At 43.0% G+C, this 18,721-nt stretch overlaps 1 protein-coding gene across 1 annotated transcript; it reads right to left on the reverse strand.

Moving 5' to 3' along the window:
* Positions 1-1,227: 1,227 nt before the first annotated feature.
* Positions 1,228-14,025, reverse strand: TYW5 (tRNA-yW synthesizing protein 5). Its single transcript, XM_075829789.1, has 9 exons — positions 13,922-14,025; positions 11,116-11,217; positions 8,535-8,689; positions 8,372-8,441; positions 7,366-7,410; positions 6,409-6,546; positions 5,398-5,485; positions 4,189-4,305; positions 1,228-1,500 (listed from the first exon to the last, which is right to left on the reverse strand). The coding sequence occupies exons 2-9, from the start codon at positions 11,197-11,199 to the stop codon at positions 1,244-1,246; spliced, it is 954 nt and encodes a 317-aa protein (XP_075685904.1). The 5' UTR covers positions 11,200-11,217; positions 13,922-14,025; the 3' UTR covers positions 1,228-1,243.
* Between the last annotated feature and the right edge of the window lie 4,696 nt (positions 14,026-18,721).

Consider the following 18,721-nt stretch of genomic DNA (forward strand, 5'->3'; position numbering starts at 1 on the left):
ACTAAATCCGACAGATTTTACATTTTTTACACATTTGGTTTCACTTATTGTAGTGACATAACAAAAGAAAATACACAGTAAAACGGTTAAAAACACCATGCGTTTCAAGCTATTTTAATGGGTTTTTTTTGAGTGTCATCTTGAAGGGGCTGCTGTGACTACTAGGGAAGTAGCTGGGAACTGCTGTAACTACTGGGGCTGTAGGTTAGGATCTGCTGAAACTACTAAGGAAGTGAGAGGGGTTGCTGTGACTACTAGGAAAGTTGGAGGAAGCTGCTGTGACTACTAGGAAAGTTGGAGGAAGCTGCTGTGACTACTAGGAAAGTTGGAGGAAGCTGCTGTGACTACTAGGAAAGTTGGAGGAAGCTGCTGTGACTACTAGGAAAGTTGGAGGAAGCTGCTGTGACTACTAGGAAAGTTGGAGGAAGCTGCTGTGACTACTAGGGAAGTGGGGATCAGCCGATTGCCATGCGGGGGGGGGGGGGGACTACATTTAGAAAGGAAGTTGTCCTTAATGGACCCTTTAAGATTCTTTATCTATTGGTCCATGTAAAAAGGTGTAATTCAATGTTGTTACACAATTAAACATTGTAAATAATTGCAATACAATGTACATTAGTGTAGCTTCACCAAATCTTAAAAACTCACATACGAAGCCTAACACCACTTAGCCCCTGTGTTATTCTGTTATTCTGAAAGTTTCTTTGCGGCATTGGCAATAGTTAGGGCTTGTTCACACGTAATGGAATTGCTGCATATTTTCCCGGAATACAGTAGCGGCAAAGTGAGTGTAATTTAACAAATGTCATCCACACGATGTGGAAAAATTCAGTCCAGAAATTCACCTGCGATGCATTATTTTAGCTCCGCAGCTTGTCAATTATTGCAGCGGAAAGTGGAGTGATTTCCTGCGTTTTTCTGATGTACTGCGTAATTTGCTGCGGAAACACTGCAGAATTTCTTACAAAGGTTGGAATTGACATTACAGGAAGAGGAAATATCACCATCACACAGCCCTTGAAAAAAATGAAACAAAAATCTGTACTATTTTCCGCCGTAAAGAACGCATATAATGGTGTGGATGTTCCGCAGCGGATTGTCTGCTAGTTGATGCATAAATGCTGCTAAAATTCTTTGCAGAAAATCCGTTACGTGTGGACAAGCCTTAACTACAGATTGTAAAAGTCAATACATTTTCCTAGTTATAGAGGAGAAATTCAACTTCCACTCTATGTAACCCATTTTATTCAAAGTGTCTACTATAGGCTTTATTCTGTATCCGCAATACCATTTTCCTAGCATAAAAATCTTTATATTCCTCAGGCAATTCATCAAGTGTCTTTAGTGCTCGGTCCAAAATCTGCACTGCTCTTGAGGCTGCTGTGGGATCCTTGTTTCCATAAGTATCTGTTTTATCATAGCATTTAGATGGTAGATGCTTCCAAAAGACATTTACTCCTACTCCAAACTCCTCAGCAACTGTATTGTGAAACCAGAGGGCTAAACCAAGGGAAAGTACGGTTATTCACACAGACATTTTGACGCAACCTTACTAGTCAATATAAGGCCGGATTCACACGAGCGCGTTCAGTCCGTGATATATACGGTCCGCAGGTTGGCCGCATTTCCCGGACTGAGCACACTGCAGGGAGCTGGGCTCCTAGCATCATCATTATCTATAACGCTAGGAGTCGCTGCCTCGCTGCGGGAAAACTGTCCAGTACTGAAAACATGTTTTCAGTACAGGACAGTAGTTCCGCGGAGAGGCAGGGACTAACACATCAAACAGAAAGACATGCTCGTGAGCGTAAATACAAATGAAAATTTTTTATAAATTGATGAATGACCAGAATAACAAATTGATATGTGATATAGACATGATAGAAGATAAACTATATATTCATTTATTTATTTTAGTAATGTATGCTGTATAATGCCAACATATTCAGCAGTGCTGGACAGAGACTGTCATCACTCACATTGGTCCCTGTTCCCCTTATGGTTTGTAATATAAATTCTTATCTGTATGTTTGGGTGGCAGGAAACTTGAAACCCACGCAAACACTGAGAGAACATGCAAACTCCATGCAGACGTTGTCCTTGGTAAGATTCAAACCCTAGCGCTGTAAGGCAACGGTCCTGAGCTATGTGTGTGTGTGTGTGTGTATATATATATATAAAAAGCAATGCAGCAGACTCAAGCAGAGCTAGCTTATGAGTTCATTGTATTCAAGAGCCCAGCCCTCCTAAGGCCTCATTTACATGGCAATATATTGGTCAGTATGTTACGTCAGTATTTTACATCAGTATTTGCGAGACAAAACCAGTCTAAAACATGGAAATGGTTCAAAATCTTTCCGGTTCCAATACTGGCTGATACAGTGAAGGAAATAAGTGATTTTGTAAGTTTGCCCACTGTCAAAGACATGAACAGTCTAGAATTTTTAGGCTAGGTTAATTTTACCAGTGAGAGATAGATTATATTAAAAAAAAAAAAATATCACAGTCAAAATTATATATATATTTATTTGCATTGTGCACAGAGAAATAAGTATTTGATCCCTTTGGCAAACAAGACTTAATACTTGGTGGCAAAACCCTTGTTGGCAAGCACAGCAGTAGGAGGTTTTTTGTAGTTGATGATGAGGTTTGCACACATGTTAGATGGAATTTTGGCCCACTCCTCTTTGCAGATCATCTGTAAATCATTACGATTTCGAGGCTGTCGCTTGGCAACTCGAATCTTCAGCTCCCTCCATAAGTTTTCGATGGGATTAAGGTCTGGAGACTGGCTAGGCCACTCCATGACCTTAATGTGCTTCTTTTTGAGCCACTCCTTTGTTGCTTTGGCTGTATGTTTCGGGTCATTGTCGTGCTGGAAGACCCAGCTACGAGCCATTTTTAATGTCCTGGTGGAGGGAAGGAGGTTGTCACTCAGGATTTGACGATACATGGCTCCATCCATTCTCCCATTGATGCGGTGAAGTAGTCCTGTGCCCTTAGCAGAGAAACACCCCCAAAACATAATGTTTCCACCTCCATGCTTGACAGTGGGGACGGTGTTCTTTGGGTCATAGGCAGCATTTCTCTTCCTCCAAACACGGCGAGTTGAGTTAATGCCAAAGAGCTCAATTTTAGTCTCATCTGACCACATCACCTTCTCCCAATCACTCTCAGAATCATCCAGATGTTCATTTGCAAACTTCAGACGGGCCTGTACATGTGCCTTCTTGAGCAGGGGGACCTTGCGGGCACTGCAGGATTTTAATCCATTACGGCGTAATGTGTTACCAATGGTTTTCTTGGTGACTGTTGTCCCAGCTGCCTTGAGATCATTAACAAGTTCCCCCCGTGTAGTTTTCGGCTGAGCTCTCACCTTCCTCAGGATTAAGGATACCCCACGAGGTGAGATTTTGCATGGAGCCCCAGATCGATGTCGATTGACAGTCATTTTGTATGTCTTCCATTTTCTTACTATTGCACCAACAGTTGTCTCCTTCTCACCCAGCGTCTTACTTATGGTTTTGTAGCCCATTCCAGCCTTGTGCAGGTCTATGATCTTGTCCCTGACATCCTTAGAAAGCTCTTTGGTCTTGCCCATGTTGTAGAGGTTAGAGTCAGACTGATTAATTGAGTCTGTGGACAGGAGTCTTTTATACTGGTGACCATGTAAGACAGCTGTCTTTAATGCAGGCACCAAGTTGATTTGGAGCGTGTAACTGGTCTGGAGGAGGCTGAACTCTTAATGGTTGGTAAGGGATCAAATACGTATTTCTCTGTGCACAATGCAAATAAATATATATAATTTTGACAATGTGATTTTCTTTTTTTTTTTTAATATAATCTATCTCTCACTGGTAAAATTAACCTAGCCTAAAAATTCTAGACTGTTCATGACTTTGACAGTGGGCAAACTTACAAAATCAGCAAGGGATCAAGTACTTATTTCCTTCACTGTAAATACTAATACAAAATGCTGATCAAGTTCTGGGAACTTCCAGAGACAGCGGAGTGGAGCCGGAGTTGCACAGCGCTTTTCTAGTCAGCGCCGCCTCATTGTTTTAGCGATCATACGGGCCACAGCAGTCCAAATCAACCATTAATGAAACATCCTAGTAATATGCCATCAATGAATGGCAGCCCTTAGACAACGCTGTGGCATGTTTTAATACAAATAAAATTATTAACCTGGAATAAATAGCACATCTCCAGCCTGTAAGGTACATTCATATCTTCGAGCTTGTGAAAAAAGAGGAAATTTGACCAAGTCTGGATTATCTACATCTAACACTTCAGATTTGTCACCTGGAAAAAGAAAACCAGTTACATTTTTGAAATCTTATTAGTGAGATTAATGTTAGGAATTTCCTCACAACTAACAAGACTTCCAAAGACCAAACTGCAGACGTGTCCTTCACACATTTTATTGGTTACGGTCAAAATGGACAAACTGCATCAGTCAGGAGGAAAAGCTGCAAGTCAACCCCCACTGGCAGAGACAATTCAAATGTATAGGTAGATTGTGTATGGAGCCTAAGTCATATAGGAGGCCATAGCAATTTGTTTACTGCCGAAGTGTTGATATATTTATTGGAAAATGCAATAGGCCTTTAAGGCTGGATTCACACGAGCACATTACGTCCGTAATGGACGGAACGTATTTCGGCCGCAAGTCCCGGACTGAACTCAGTGCAGGGAGCCGGGCTCCTAACATCATAGTTATGTACGACGCTAGGAGTCCCTGCCTCTCAGTGGAACTACTGTCCCATACTGAAAACATGATTACAGTACAGGACAGTTGTCCCGCAGCGAGGCAGGGACTCCTAGCGTCGTACGTACAGAACTATGATGCTAGGAGCCCGGCTCCCTGCAGTGTGTTCGGTCCGGGACTTCCGGCCGAAATACGTTCCGTCCATTACGGACCGAACATGCTCATGTGAACCCAGCCTGACTGTCTCCTGGTGGTTGATGTCTAATGATATGGGGATTCTGTTTCATTATTGCTCTACATTGCCAATACAGTCAAGGAATATGAAAGCATTTTGTAGAACAAGGTGCATGTTTATGAATACAATCGAGCCATGATATTCCCATATTCTGGAATTATAGCCCCATAAACACTGCTAAAGCGATTCTAAAGTGGCATCATAAAACTAAGGATTGAATCTTGGGCTTTCATTGCCTTCCCACTCACCAAATCTGGATGTCCATGAATCTTTATGAAGTGATCTGGAGCACAAAGTGACAAGAACATTTCTACCTCAATCACCCTCAGAGCTGGTGCACATGAAGAAGCTTCCCGTGATCTCTTCTGGGTTATCTCTACTGCTTACATACGGGTATACTGTAAGTGCTAGACCAATGAAATAATATTCAATAATGTTCTACTTTCTCTACCTGATAAATATAAATATGGCGCATCCCGTGGACTGTATAAGACCACTCTTTTGGTTCCTGTCACTTGAATCAGCAAGTTATCCATGACCTAAAAGTAGAAGAGTTTCCAGTTAGAGATACAGTATAAGAGCAAGGATAGTAAGTAACGTAACATACTGAAAGTTATCTTACTGAATGCGAAGCAGAAGAAACTAACAGAAAGCAAACTTGTCAAGTGAAGATAGGCGGCCACATCTACGGACTAACCATGCATGTGTTTTCTTTGCCGGATTGATATTGGAAATCTTTTTCAAGTCTTCAGAATATACAGCCCAATTTAAGGGCAGCATATTATAGTGGAAAATCCGCTCGGCTCCCTTCGTTCGCCTCCTCCTTTCCCCCTAACCATTGACTGAAAGCCGTCAGTGTATGGTAAAGGGAGCGGGAGAAGGCAGGCTAGAGCGCTCTCTTCAGGATTACTGCAGACTTATAACTATGACTCCGGTTGTAGCAACAACTCCTCCCTCGACGACAATTATAAAATTTTACTTTTTTAAAAAGATATACGACCAGCAGATGATCGAGTGTTTATTTATTAAGAGAAGTGTGCACCCCCCGCAGTGAGTAGAAGATTGAATGGAGCTGCAGACAAGAATTTGTCCGCCACTCCACTCAATGTCTATAAAATTGACAGAAACAGCCAAGCGCTGTACTTGACTGTTTTCGTCAGTCCTATAGATTTTACTAGACCGCGGCTCCGTTCAAAGTTCTCCTCACTGCGGTCGAGCAATCGATGGGAATCCCAGTGGTGGGGCCACCAGTGATGAACCACTTATCAGCTATGCTTGTGATAATTGTCAATTCTGGGAATACCCCTTTAAATAAAAGTTCCAATTTGATGGTTCGCTTGTCTAAAGTGAAAGCTGCATTTGTATTCGCCTGCATGTCATCAATGTGAAATACACTCTTTTCTGCAGGGCTTACTGTTCCCTGTTCAAACCATATGTTTATATTTCTTTAGTTATATCATACATCGTAGTGCGTCCATAGCTGTAGTCCGGGCGAGCTTATACGGAAGACACTGGAGAACAATTGGTCCTTCTCAAAGAATTCTGGAATCTGAATGTCTTCTGCCAGCTCTGGAAATTGTTTTCTGATGTCTGCAATATCCTGCATATAGAAAACACAGTGTCAACAAAACAGAAGGTGGTGTGAAAGATATGATTACGCATTTTACTAAAATCTAGAGCCACTATCACTTTGATAATTAAAGTAAGATCCAACACCATTAAAGTGAATCATTGGAGATTTTGAAAACAAAAAATCTGAAAAAATACCAAATTCTTTGTTAATTACATAATGTATCTTTTTAAGGCCTCATTCAGACAGCCATGTTGGGTCTATGATATACCGACTGTATGTCGGCCATATTTCCCAGCGCGACCACAGTTCAGGGAGACGGGCTCCTAGCATCATAGTTATCTATGATGCTAGGAGTCCCTACCTCCCTGCAGGAATACTGTCCCGCACTGAAAACACTATTACAGTGTGCGACAGTATTCCCGCGAGGAGGCAGGGACTCCTAGACTTATAGATAATTTTGAGGTTAGGAGCCCGGCTCCATGAACTGGGTTTGGTCCGGGAAATACTACCAACATACGTCCGTATATCACAGTCCAAACACAGTTGTCTGAATGTGGTCTCAGAAATGAAGCGCCACATTACCTGCTTCCCATTACACAGCAATATCGATAAAGAGACATTCCCATAAGTTACTTATAGGTACTTGGGTGCATTAGTAAGGAAGGCCCTGTGAAGCTGAAACCGTGAACGTAAAAAATTAATAAATGAGATAAAAACTATTAAAACTATTTTAAATTGTCTAATTTTCGGTCTATACGGACTGAGCAAGTATATACTCGCAGGCTACACAAACATAACAATGAATGTGCACTTCCCAGTGTTTTTCATATACTGCTTACTTTTTACCTTGCGAGGGTCTTCACCCAAGGATCGAAGATAATATTTTTCATCCTAATAGAAAAAATTTCAAAATGCTGAGTTGGCAAGATATTAATACAGTCTTCCTGTTATAGAAATATAATAAACAATAGTCAGACTGGGGGACACAAAGGCAGTCCTGCCCCAGTATTTTATTTTATCAGACCATGACAATATAAAACTTAGGTGGGACAGCGGGGAAGAAGATACTGCATAGAAATAGTATTCTGTATCTCAAAGACCAGATCCATTTCCACATACTTTATCCCCAGAATTCAGGCAAAATATTGTATAAAAGGAGGTAATCGTTTAAAGGAAAGCGGTCTCCAGATCAGACCCAGTTAGATTAGGACATCTCACATATTCTCGTACCCACTAAACAGCCATCCAAAGTACCGATCATGAGGCATAGAAATAATGTGCTATTGAGCATGACTCTGGGTGACAATGTTAACAGTTTAAGGCATGAACAACCAAGATTAAAGAATAAAATCCCTGTTTCCTAACTCTGGTTAGATGTCAGTACGCTTAGGGTATGTTCACACGGCAGCGTCCGTAACGGCTGAAATTACGGGGCTGTTTTCAGGAGAAAACAGCCCCGTCATTTCAGCCGTAACGGCATGTGCAGGCGCTTGAACGCCGCGTCCATTACGGACGTAACTGGAGGTGGTTTTCCATTGAGTCCATGGAAAACGGCTCCATTTACATCTGAAGAAGTGACATGACACTTCTTTGACAGCGACGCGTAAATATACGCCTCGTGTGAACAGACAAACGTCAGCCCATTGCTTTCAATGGGCAGTTGTTTGGCAACGCTTTCAAGCCGTAATTTCGGACGTAATTCGGGGGTTAAAACGCCCGAATTACGTTCGTAAATAGGCCGTGTGAACATACCCTTACTGCTGCACATGATGGTTGTAGGTTTGGAGTTTGATTTTCAAGCAGTGTCAAATGTATAAAAATCGGATATGACATGATGTTCATGTGAATATACCTCCGAGATAAAGAACTCCTTGTGTTTGTTCTCAGCTGCTCTACGTACAAATACATCAAATGGTAAAGACCTGAAATAGAGGAATCGGGTTAACAATTGTACTATTATACAGGTCATATATAAATGTATACAGGGAATCTCCCAGCTCTTTAACGTTCATCACCTGTAAATGAAATTCTTCTGAATAAAATCCATCTGGGGCACCTCAGACACATGAATCTTCACTTCTCGCCCTCCGCCCTTCCTGCTCATATAGTCCACAGTCCATTCTGTTTTACAAGCTCCCAAATCCAAGTTCTTCAGTACAGCTGGCTTTCTCTTAAAAATATACATAAAAATAAATTACTAACTATAAAACGTTTACTACCTTATTGTAGTCGTCTCAGTGGCAGTCCCAAGTCTTACATATTTCTCCCCTGAAAATTTCAGCTGGTCCAAATGCTGACTAAGGCTAGGGATTCACTGTGACTTATCTTAGGCTATGTTCACACGTAACTGATTTGCTGCAGATTTTTCTTCCGCATTTGCGGATGGAAGATACGCAGCGTTTTACAGTAGCAGCAAAGTGGATGACACTGCGGAAGGAAACTGCAGAAAAAAATGTTCATAAATTGACCTGCAGAGTGGATTTTTAATCCGCAGCAAGTCAATTAATACTGCGGAATAATTGCATTTTAGTGACGATTTTTGCTGCGGAAAGCAGAATAAAACGTAAGTAGGGAAAGAAAAAAATACCTAATACCTGTCTAAAATAGAAATAGAAAAAAAGCCATAATCACCTCCAAAGTGACGGCTCCTTGTCTCCTCAGCTGTTCTCTGTGCTGTCATCCTCCTTGAATGACGCTGCGTCCCATGTGACTGCTACTGCCAATCACAGGCTGCAGCGGTCACATGGGATGCAGAATCATCACAGGTGGTCAGCTGCAGGGAGACCAGAAGTGGCAACGCCACAGAAGGTGAGTATGGACTTTTTTTTCCGTAGCGGCCATTCTGCCTGAAAATCGCCACCAAATTAACACAATTTGTTGCAGAGTTTCCGATGGAGTTCCATGCAGCTTTTTTGTCAGATTCGCTGCGGAAAGCCATATGAACATTCCCTTACTGTAACTTTTCAATTTCAACTATCGAGCTACAGCTGCAGTCCAGAGGAATTGGTAAGTCGCACTACAAAGTCGCAGCAGAGCCCTAACCTATGGCATGTGCTCCACGGTGATATATCTCACGACTATCCCACACGTATGTTCACGCTAGATTGCAGTGCAATATGTATTTCTAAGGCTGGGTTCACACGACCTATTTTCAGACGTAAACGAGGCATATTATGCCTAGTTTTACGTCTGAAAATACGGCTACAATACGTCGGCAAACATCTGCCCATTCATTTGAATGGGTTTGCCGACGTACTGTGCAGACAACCTGTCATTTACCCGTCGTCATTTGACAGCTGTCAAACGACGACGCGTAAAAATGCAGCCTCGTCAAAGAAGTGCAGGACACTTCTTTGGACGTTTTTGGAGCCGTTTTCTCATAGGCTGGGTTCACACGGAATATTTTGCCGAGTTTTTTTACGCGGAAACCGGGTCGCAAAACTCGGCAAAAACGGGCCGAAAATGCCTCCCATTGATTTCAATGGGAGGCGTCGGCGTCTTTTTCCCGCGAGTAAAAGTAAAACTGCCTCGCGGGAAAAAGAAGCGACATGCCCTATCTTCGGGCGCTTCCGCCTCTGACCTCCCATTGACTTCAATGGGAGGCAGAGAAAGCGTATTTCGCAGTGTTTTATGGCCGCGGGCGAAAAACGCCGCCAAAAACGGCATGCAGGGAGAGGAAAATCTGCCTCAAACTTCCAAACGGAATTTTGAGGCAGATATTCCTCCTGCAAAATACTCCGTGTGAACATAGCCATAGACTCCAATGAAAACAGCTCCAAAAACGGACGTAAAAAACGCAGCGAAAACGCCGCGAAAAACGTGAGTTGCTCAAAAAACTTCTGAAAATCAGGGGCTGTTTTCCCTTGAAAACAGCTCCGTATTTTCAGACGTTTTTGGTCACTACGTGTGCACATACCCTAAGGCTGGGCTCACACGACTTATTTTCAGGCGTAAACGAGGCGTATTATGCCTCATTTTACGCCTGAAAATAGGTCTACAATACGTCGGCAAACATCTGCCCATTCATTTGAATGGGTTTGCCGACGTACTGTGCAGACAACCTGTCAAACGACGACGCGTAAAAATACAGCCTCGTCAAAAGAAGTGCAGGACACTTCTTTCAGAGGTAATTTGAGCCGTTCTTCATTGAAGTCAATGAAGAGCAGCTCAAAATTTACGGCTGTCAGAGAAGCCTCGCAAAATGCGAGCAGGAGCTTTTACGTGTGAAACGAGGCAGCTGTTTTCTCCTGAAAACAGTCTGTCTTTTCAGACGTAAAAGCCTCTCATCGTGTGCACATACCCTTAGGGGTTATATGACATATATTGATGAGGCGCACGAATGCTGCATAAGATTTAATGCAAAGATATCTCACAATATTGCAGGTGTTGACTAGGACTGATTTATTAAAGGCTCCTAATCCTTGTAATATACTTGTGATAAGAGAAATTTAATATTAAAACTATCAATATAAAGAATACTACACAGCACATAAAAAGAAGCAAGCGTCTGTCTGATATCTGGAGAACACGGTGAAACTTATCGCTCCGCGCTTGTCGTACACTGGCAGATTATATATATTCACGGTAAACACTTACCACACTATAAATTTCCTGTAGAAACCGGTCTTTATCTACTTCTGAGTATTCAGGAACAGGGATTTTTGTTGGTCTAAACTCCATACCACCTGCACGTGAAACCTGCGACACATATCATTCCAGCATTTTAACAATGTTTCTCACTAAATAATAACATTTTATATTTTCCGCCAGATTTATTAAGCAAAATGAGGCAGAATTGCACCTAAAAAATGTGCACCATATTTTGTTGGGGTTTTTTTTAGACACTTTTTGTACCTACCTCAACAGTTGAACCCTTTCAGGACCAGGCTAATTTTAGTTTTTATGTTTTAGTTTTTTCCTCCCTGCTTCAAAAAGTTATTTTTTCGTTGACAAAGACATACGAGGGACAAATTGTACTTTTTGATGAAGCTATTTAATATTACAATTAACAACCAAAAAGTCTCACAGGTATGGTAATTTGGCTAGGTATCACCCGCAAGGCGAAATGTACTACCTCCAAAAATGTCACTATAAACTAGCGAAAACTCCACATTTACATTAGAAACCAAGAGAAAAAGGAGTCATAGACTATAAGTACACAAGAAAAATAATTTTATTATTACAATCGAAAATACACAAATATAAAAACACAAATACACAACGAGATGTTTTAAAATTGAAAGTAGATAGGTGGATCAGGTATCAAAAAACCCTCAACACGGGTATGCCATAAGTACAAAAATATGAGAGGTTCCATTAGTATATAGATATGTGGGGGAGAGAAAGCACATCACCGCAACATACAGACAGTGCTGGTTTACGTCTGATGTACTGAAACGCGGTAAAAAAATTCAGAGTGCGGTGGAATTGGAAACAAAACATTAGTTGCACCATTTTCTTATGGGTTTCTTTTTTATGGTGTTCACTGTACGGTGAAAATAAAACGTGACTTTTACTCTGCGGGTCAGTACGATCATGGTGATATCAAATTTATATTTTTTTTTTTGTTAAAAAAATTGTAAAGGTTTTTTAAAAAAAAAAAAAAAGAATAATTTTTTTGCATCACCATATTGTGACACCTGTAACTTTTTTATATGTTATTGTAAGGCGTCTTTTTGTACAGGGAAAAAAATTTTTTTTATTGATATTACTTCAATCACTTTTTATAAAAAAATTCGGGGGGGGGGGGGGTTGAAGTGGCAAAAAGACAGTGATTTGTCCATTTTATTTATTTTTTATTTTTTTCCCGCTACAGCGTTCAACGTACTGGATATATATTTTAACATTTTTATAGTTCAGGCATTTTCGGACGTGGGAATACCTAAATGTGTTTATGTTTATTTTTGTTTGCGTTCTTGGCGTTCTTTTTATATATTTTTAACAAGTTTTTTCCCATTTTTTTTATTACTATTTTTAGCCCGCCCAGGGTTAAAAGCGATAGGAAACCCCTGAAGTCGCTGTCCATATATGGAGAGTGACGTCGGCAGCAGTACTGAAGTCCCCGAGCAGAGCATCAGCTGATGCTCTGCTCGGGAACTCCAGCTATAGGAAACCCCTGAAGTCACTGACCAAATGTCAGGAGCAGTGCTGGAGTCCCGAGCAAAGCGCTAGCCAATTCTTTGCTCAGGGACTCCAGCAATAGGCAATGCGACAGGTCCTTGCGGTCATGCAATCGATAATACGCTGACACACACCACACAAGAAGCAAGCCCTCAGTGACGTGGGACCGTGTCGGCGCGTCATCAATATTAGAAAAGCTCCAGGACTTTCGGGAACAGTTCACCGGATTTGAACGGCACCATTTAGCACCGAATTTTTAATTAAAGTACATTAGTGACTTCTTTTTACATAAAAGTATGAATGCAAAGCAATTTTTGGTCCCCGGAAAACCCCTGCACGTTGCAGAAGTTTTTGCAACGAAAAATCCGTTCCATTCCTCTGCATGGGGTTGTTTCTGATGTGTATGGATTTCTGCAGCGTGTGCCTTACAGCCATCGGAAATGAAAATTAATTATTGCTTGGAAATAGGCTGATCCCCACATGTCACCCCAGGGTCCTGCTGTGCAAAGATCTCCGGCTCCCTCCAACGTGCCTCAGGCGGTTCAATGCCTGCATGCAATGGAATATAATGTCTGGTATTTTACTTTATAGAATTTCCAATCACACTATGCATTTATTGCACAAAAGGAAGAACATGCTGTCAATAGACTCATTCCAGTGTAGCGGCCACAATGCGGACTCTCACACGCAACGTACAGCATGTTTAGGCAACTGATATGGTTTCCAACCGCGCCACTACTGCTCGTGTGTGAAAGCGTAGCATGCTCGAAACATTTATGTGCCATATTTATTACTTTAACACGAATGGAGACCATCACCCATATGTAACAGGAAAGGGGTGATATAGCAGTGAGGTGTATAATGTTCAAGGTATCAGGCAAGGAAATGTCAGTACCCCACCTACTATGTGCCGCTTATACTAGTGTTTTATGATGTGGGACTGCTATCTCTGCACCCTCTGTAGTTACACCTGTCAGACTGGGTGCAAGCATGGCAGTTTAAGCCCACCATTACTACACCAGCAATTTGTGTTTTACTGTGAAACTAAAAATAGCCTCAGAAATAAAGGCGGCACTGCACGCTGAAGTCAAACTCACTATACCTGTTTCCAACAGAACGTTGTACATATCATTTATTTTACAGCGCCATCTAGTGGCCGTAATTGGCATTAACCACCCGAATTTTCTGGTCGTTTGTCCCCGTAATGTAAATGTCGATGAGTCACATCAGTTATCAGTAATAGTGGACGCAGAGCTCGATGACTCTGTAGTTTGTGAGTTACCTTTATAATGGCGAACTACTGAGCAGCAGCCATAAGATACCAATCCAGCAGAAGCCGCAGCACGCTGATTGCATCACAGTCATGTGACCTCCCATGTGACAGGAGTGGAGGTGTCACATGGTGTCAAGTGGAGTTGGGCAGAGGGATGAAACGATGAATCTCCTACTGGCAGAGGGTGCCTTTTAGGCTGAGCTGAGACATTATGGTGCGTCTCATGATAACACACAAATGACAGGCGTTGTAGTGCCTGATCTGCTAGTGAGTGTATAGAAAGATTGATGTATACAGTGACACACGATCCCAAACCATTGCCCCTTTCTCCAACATCCAGGACATTTTCATATTCGAAAAGAAACGGGAAGGTGTCCGTGGACAATAGAAGTGAATGGGTCCATAATGGCGGTCTGCAATTACGGACGATTTTCATGGTTGTGTGCATGGGGCCTTATATTTGTTCTCTACTTTGTATCCACACCGGTGTTTGGCTTAAAAACTATAACAATCCAGCCTTAGGCCTCATGCACACGACCGTATTTTTGTCCACCCGTAAATACTGGCGTAAATACGGGTCCTTGGTCACACGTATTCGACCCGTATTGCACCAGTATTTACGGGTGGACAAAAATACGGTCTATGGATGCACATCCGCAGACGTGCGCATTTGAGGAAGCTCCCATAGGCTTCCTGGAATAATGCAGCAAATCACAGGTTGTAGTGGCGGTCACATGGATGAAACTTTTTCCCAGGAGGCCGGCCTAGTTGACGTCAGAAGGCCGGCCTCCTGGGATGACGCTTCATGCCACGTGATCCCAGGAGGCCGGCCTGCTAGGAGGCTGGTTAATGCAGTGCATTCCGGGTGAAATTATGCACCAGTTTGGTGCGTTTTTTCGCCCGGACTTCCCTGTGGCGCACGGGGGATACGCTGCATGCTTTTACGTGCAGTGTATCCGCCCCGTGTAAACTCGGCCTTAAAGTTAATAATGCTGGACTGTATGATATATTTTGAAGCAGGGATAGTTACAGGGACCAGGATTAGAGGGACATGTAGGGCAATGAAATCACGTGTCCCTTCGTATGCCATTTTTGCTGCACACTCTGCATTGCTTTTGGTGGTACAGAGGGTGTACTAAGTGACTTTCTACAACCCGGCGGACATCTTCTGCATCATGGCTGTGTCTGGGGTCAGGGGACTCAAACAAAAGGTGTTCAATCACGTTCTACAGAAATTGAAAAAAAAATATTTTGCCCATTTGACTTTTTGTACAGCACAAAGCCATTGTATGTTGCCATCTGTATAAGGTGGATGGTCACCTTTTTATACCAGGCACAGGATTTTCTTTGCACCAGGTATGGCTGTAAAGCCTGATTAGATAAATCTACCGCCCCCATAAATGTATTATAGTCTGTGATGCAGACTGGCTTCTCTTTATAAGAGGTGGCACCACGTTCTTTCACTGTCACTTTTGTGTCTGTGTGGACAGTGCTTAACACATCCTTGTGGTCATTAATTTTTTCCACTGCAAAGACCGATTCCCCCCGTCTCAGGCGCTTTCTCACCAGTTCCTGTGGCAAGCCCCTTTTGTTTTTGTGGATTGTTCCGCAATCCCCCCGTGTCTGCGGCATGCAGGGGGCACGGACATAGAAGGGGGCACTGATATAGAAGGTGGCACTGATATGGAAGTTATCAATGTATAATCGATAACCCTTATTCAGTAGAGGCTGCATCAAGTCCCAGACTATTTTGCCACTGCATCCTAACTCACTGGGACATCCTGGGGGGTTAATATTACGGTCTTTGCCTTCATAAATTCTAAAGGCAGATGTATAGCCTGTACCGCTCTAACAGAGCTTGTAAATGTTAACCCTATATTTTTCTCTCTTTGAGGGAATGAACTGGCGGAATAAGAACCGACCTTTGTAACTCATCAGCGATTTATCCACCGCCAGGTTTTTTTTAAGGGTTGTACACTGGCATAAATGATGCCTCCAAAACTACTAAGTCCGCCTGCTCTGATAAGGACATCGCGTCGCAAAGGAAAGTGAAAGACGCCATTTCACAAAAAAAATCATACTACCCATCATCTCACTGCAGATGATACAGTGACTACATTACTGATTAGAGGCCGAATAAACATTTACACTAAGTGACTCACCCGTGACGTCTCAGATTTTAGTTCTTTTCTTCTCCCTCCGGTCCAGACCTCTATGATGGATTTCTCCCGGCCACGACCCATTTCTGAAGTTCTCCGCTCAATGTCTTGAGCTTCTCACTTTTAAAACATTTCTGCACATATAAACGAAGTTAAAATTCTCAACACCTCTAAATATAATAAAGCACCATACACTGCACCACTAACTATAATAGTGGCATACACTGTGTCCCTGATTATAATAATACCATACACTGTGTCCCACACACACACACCGTGCCCCCTGTAGATAGTGCCCCCTCCTAGCAGGCATTCACCACAGGCAGACCTGGGGGCCTTTATTAGGCCCCCGGCTGCCGTTGGAGACACAGACACTCGGCGATCTTATCGCCGGGTGTCAGTGGGATGAGAGGGAGCTCCCTCCCTCTCTCCAAAACCACTCAGATGCGGTGCATGCTATTGAGCACCGCATCTGAAGGGTTAAACGGGTGAGATCGATACTTATATCGATCTCACCCGGTTGAGCAGGGACGCCCCCAGCTGCCTCTGGCAGCTCAGAGCAGGGAGATTTGACAGCACCCTGCTCTGTTTACTTAGACGAACGTGAGCGTTTTACGCATGCAAAAACCGCGGCGTTTTGCATGCGCAAAAGGCACTTGACAGCTCCGTGTGTCAGCAGCATATGGTGCGCGGCTGCGTGCTTTTCGCGCAGTTGCCATCTTTATGACACTCCGTTTGGATGTTTGTAAACAGAAAAGCACGTGGTGCTTTTCCGTTTACATTCTTTTACTGTTATTGCACGAATAACGCTTGTCCCACGGAAGTGCTTCCGTGGGGCATGCGTGATTTTCACGCACCCATTCACTTCAATGGGTGCGTGATGAGCGAAAAACGCCTAAATATAGAACATGTCGTGAGTTTTTTTCAGCGGACTCACGCTGAGCAAAACTCACGGACTGTCTACACTGCCCCATAGACTTGTATAGGTCCGTGCGAGCCGCGTGAATACCACGCGGAATGCACGGATGCAAATCACGTTCGTCTGAATCCGGCCTTATTCCGATGCCGCGACGTAAAAAGTCTATGGCATCGGACGGAATAAGGCCCGCTAGTGACCGACGTAGAAACACTATGGGCCGGTCACTAACGGGTTAAAAAACATTTGTTTTATGCTAGAATTGCCTGAAGTTGTATTTGACAACGAGTTGTGCGGGAGCTGGATGTTTAGCACCAAAAACAGGATCGGATCTCATCATGAGAATGAACAAAAATCTGGACCAACATTTTGGGGAAAGGTTTCCCTTTATTTCTAAGAACTATCTCCCCCAATTTCCTCATAAACACGCGACCGCATGCAGAAATCTCATGCAGCACGTTAACCCGTCCAGCACCAGACCCTAGCACCTCAAAAGGTTTTCCCAATCCTTTCATAAATGACATTGGAAAATCCCATTTAGGATGCGGGTACGTACTTGGACAAGATCATAGCATCTCAAAAAATAAAATGCAATTTTCTACAGTTTGGGCATGGAGCACTTTTGAAGGACCAAAAAAAAAAATCACATTGATATATCACGTTAGAACAGGATAACATATCTCATGCAAGTGTGTTACCACCCTATGGAGTAAAAAAATTGAACCTGATTTCCAATGATCATATAAGCATCCAACATCACAGTCAGATTGTCCTGGAGGTCTGCCCTAAAACCTCCTCTAACAGCTCCTAGGAGCCGAACATGTCTTCTGCGAAGTCAGTCTTCTACCCAAGAGATATTATCCCAGGGCTGATATGTGATTGGATGCTGGACCAAAGAGGGTACTTTTTTATTTGAATATATTGGCTGCCACTGTTAAAGGATCACCTAAACTGCCCCCTCCCCATGCATTTGGTAACCCCAGCAGAACAACAATCTCCTCCACCTCCCACCAGCACACCACACACGCAGACCTGTCTAGTTCAATACATTGAGGGGGATTTATTAGAGAGTCATTGCACTTTCATCAAACTTTTGATATGTCATAGAGACATAGAAGTTTGGATTGGTAGGGGTCCGAATGCTGAGACGCCCACTGTCATTGAAACGAAGCTGAGCGCCATTCATCTTCAGCGGTGATCGATGCTTCTCGTCAGCCTGAAGACGGCTCACTTAGACTATATTCACACGACAGTGAAAAACTGCAGTTTTTTTTAAAGTCTTTCACACGGCCGTTTTCGGAACAATGAAGTTCTATGGGTGTATTCACACGGCCGTTTTTTTAACGGCCCGTGAATAGTGGCCATCAAAAAATAGAACATGCCAGACGTCTCCCATAGAACTCAATGGATTAGTTTTTAGGAATCAATCCTTGTAAATGGCCGGTAAATACTGATCCTGGCCGAGTACTCCCCGGACACAGCGCTACTTTGACCGCTGAGCCTGGGGAAGCCCTTGACATTAGTTTCAATATATGGACAGTGAAGTCAGAGCTTTCAATGGAGTCCCCGGCCAGAGCATTGCAAGATCTCTGGCTAGGGACTCCTGTCTTGGGAAAGCCCTTGATGTCACGGTCCATATATGGAGTGATGTCAGGGGCTCCCTCTGACCCCCTTGTAGATGGCACCCCCATGTAGATAGCAGCAACCCCCTGTAGATAGCAACCCCCCATAGAT

Source organism: Rhinoderma darwinii, chromosome 6 (assembly GCF_050947455.1).
Source record: "Rhinoderma darwinii isolate aRhiDar2 chromosome 6, aRhiDar2.hap1, whole genome shotgun sequence".
Classification (NCBI taxonomy): domain Eukaryota; kingdom Metazoa; phylum Chordata; class Amphibia; order Anura; family Rhinodermatidae; genus Rhinoderma; species Rhinoderma darwinii.

Coding starts and splice junctions, on each gene's coding strand:
- TYW5 (XM_075829789.1), bottom strand. CDS start 11,199: ATGGAGTTTAGACCAACAAAAATCCCTGTTCCTGAATACTCAGAAGTA. Junction 8,690..11,115: donor TACAGGAAATTTATAGTGTG/GTAAGTGTTTAC, acceptor TATATTTTTAAG/AGAAAGCCAGCTGTACTGAA. Junction 8,442..8,534: donor CAGAAGAATTTCATTTACAG/GTGATGAACGTT, acceptor CCTCTATTTCAG/GTCTTTACCATTTGATGTAT.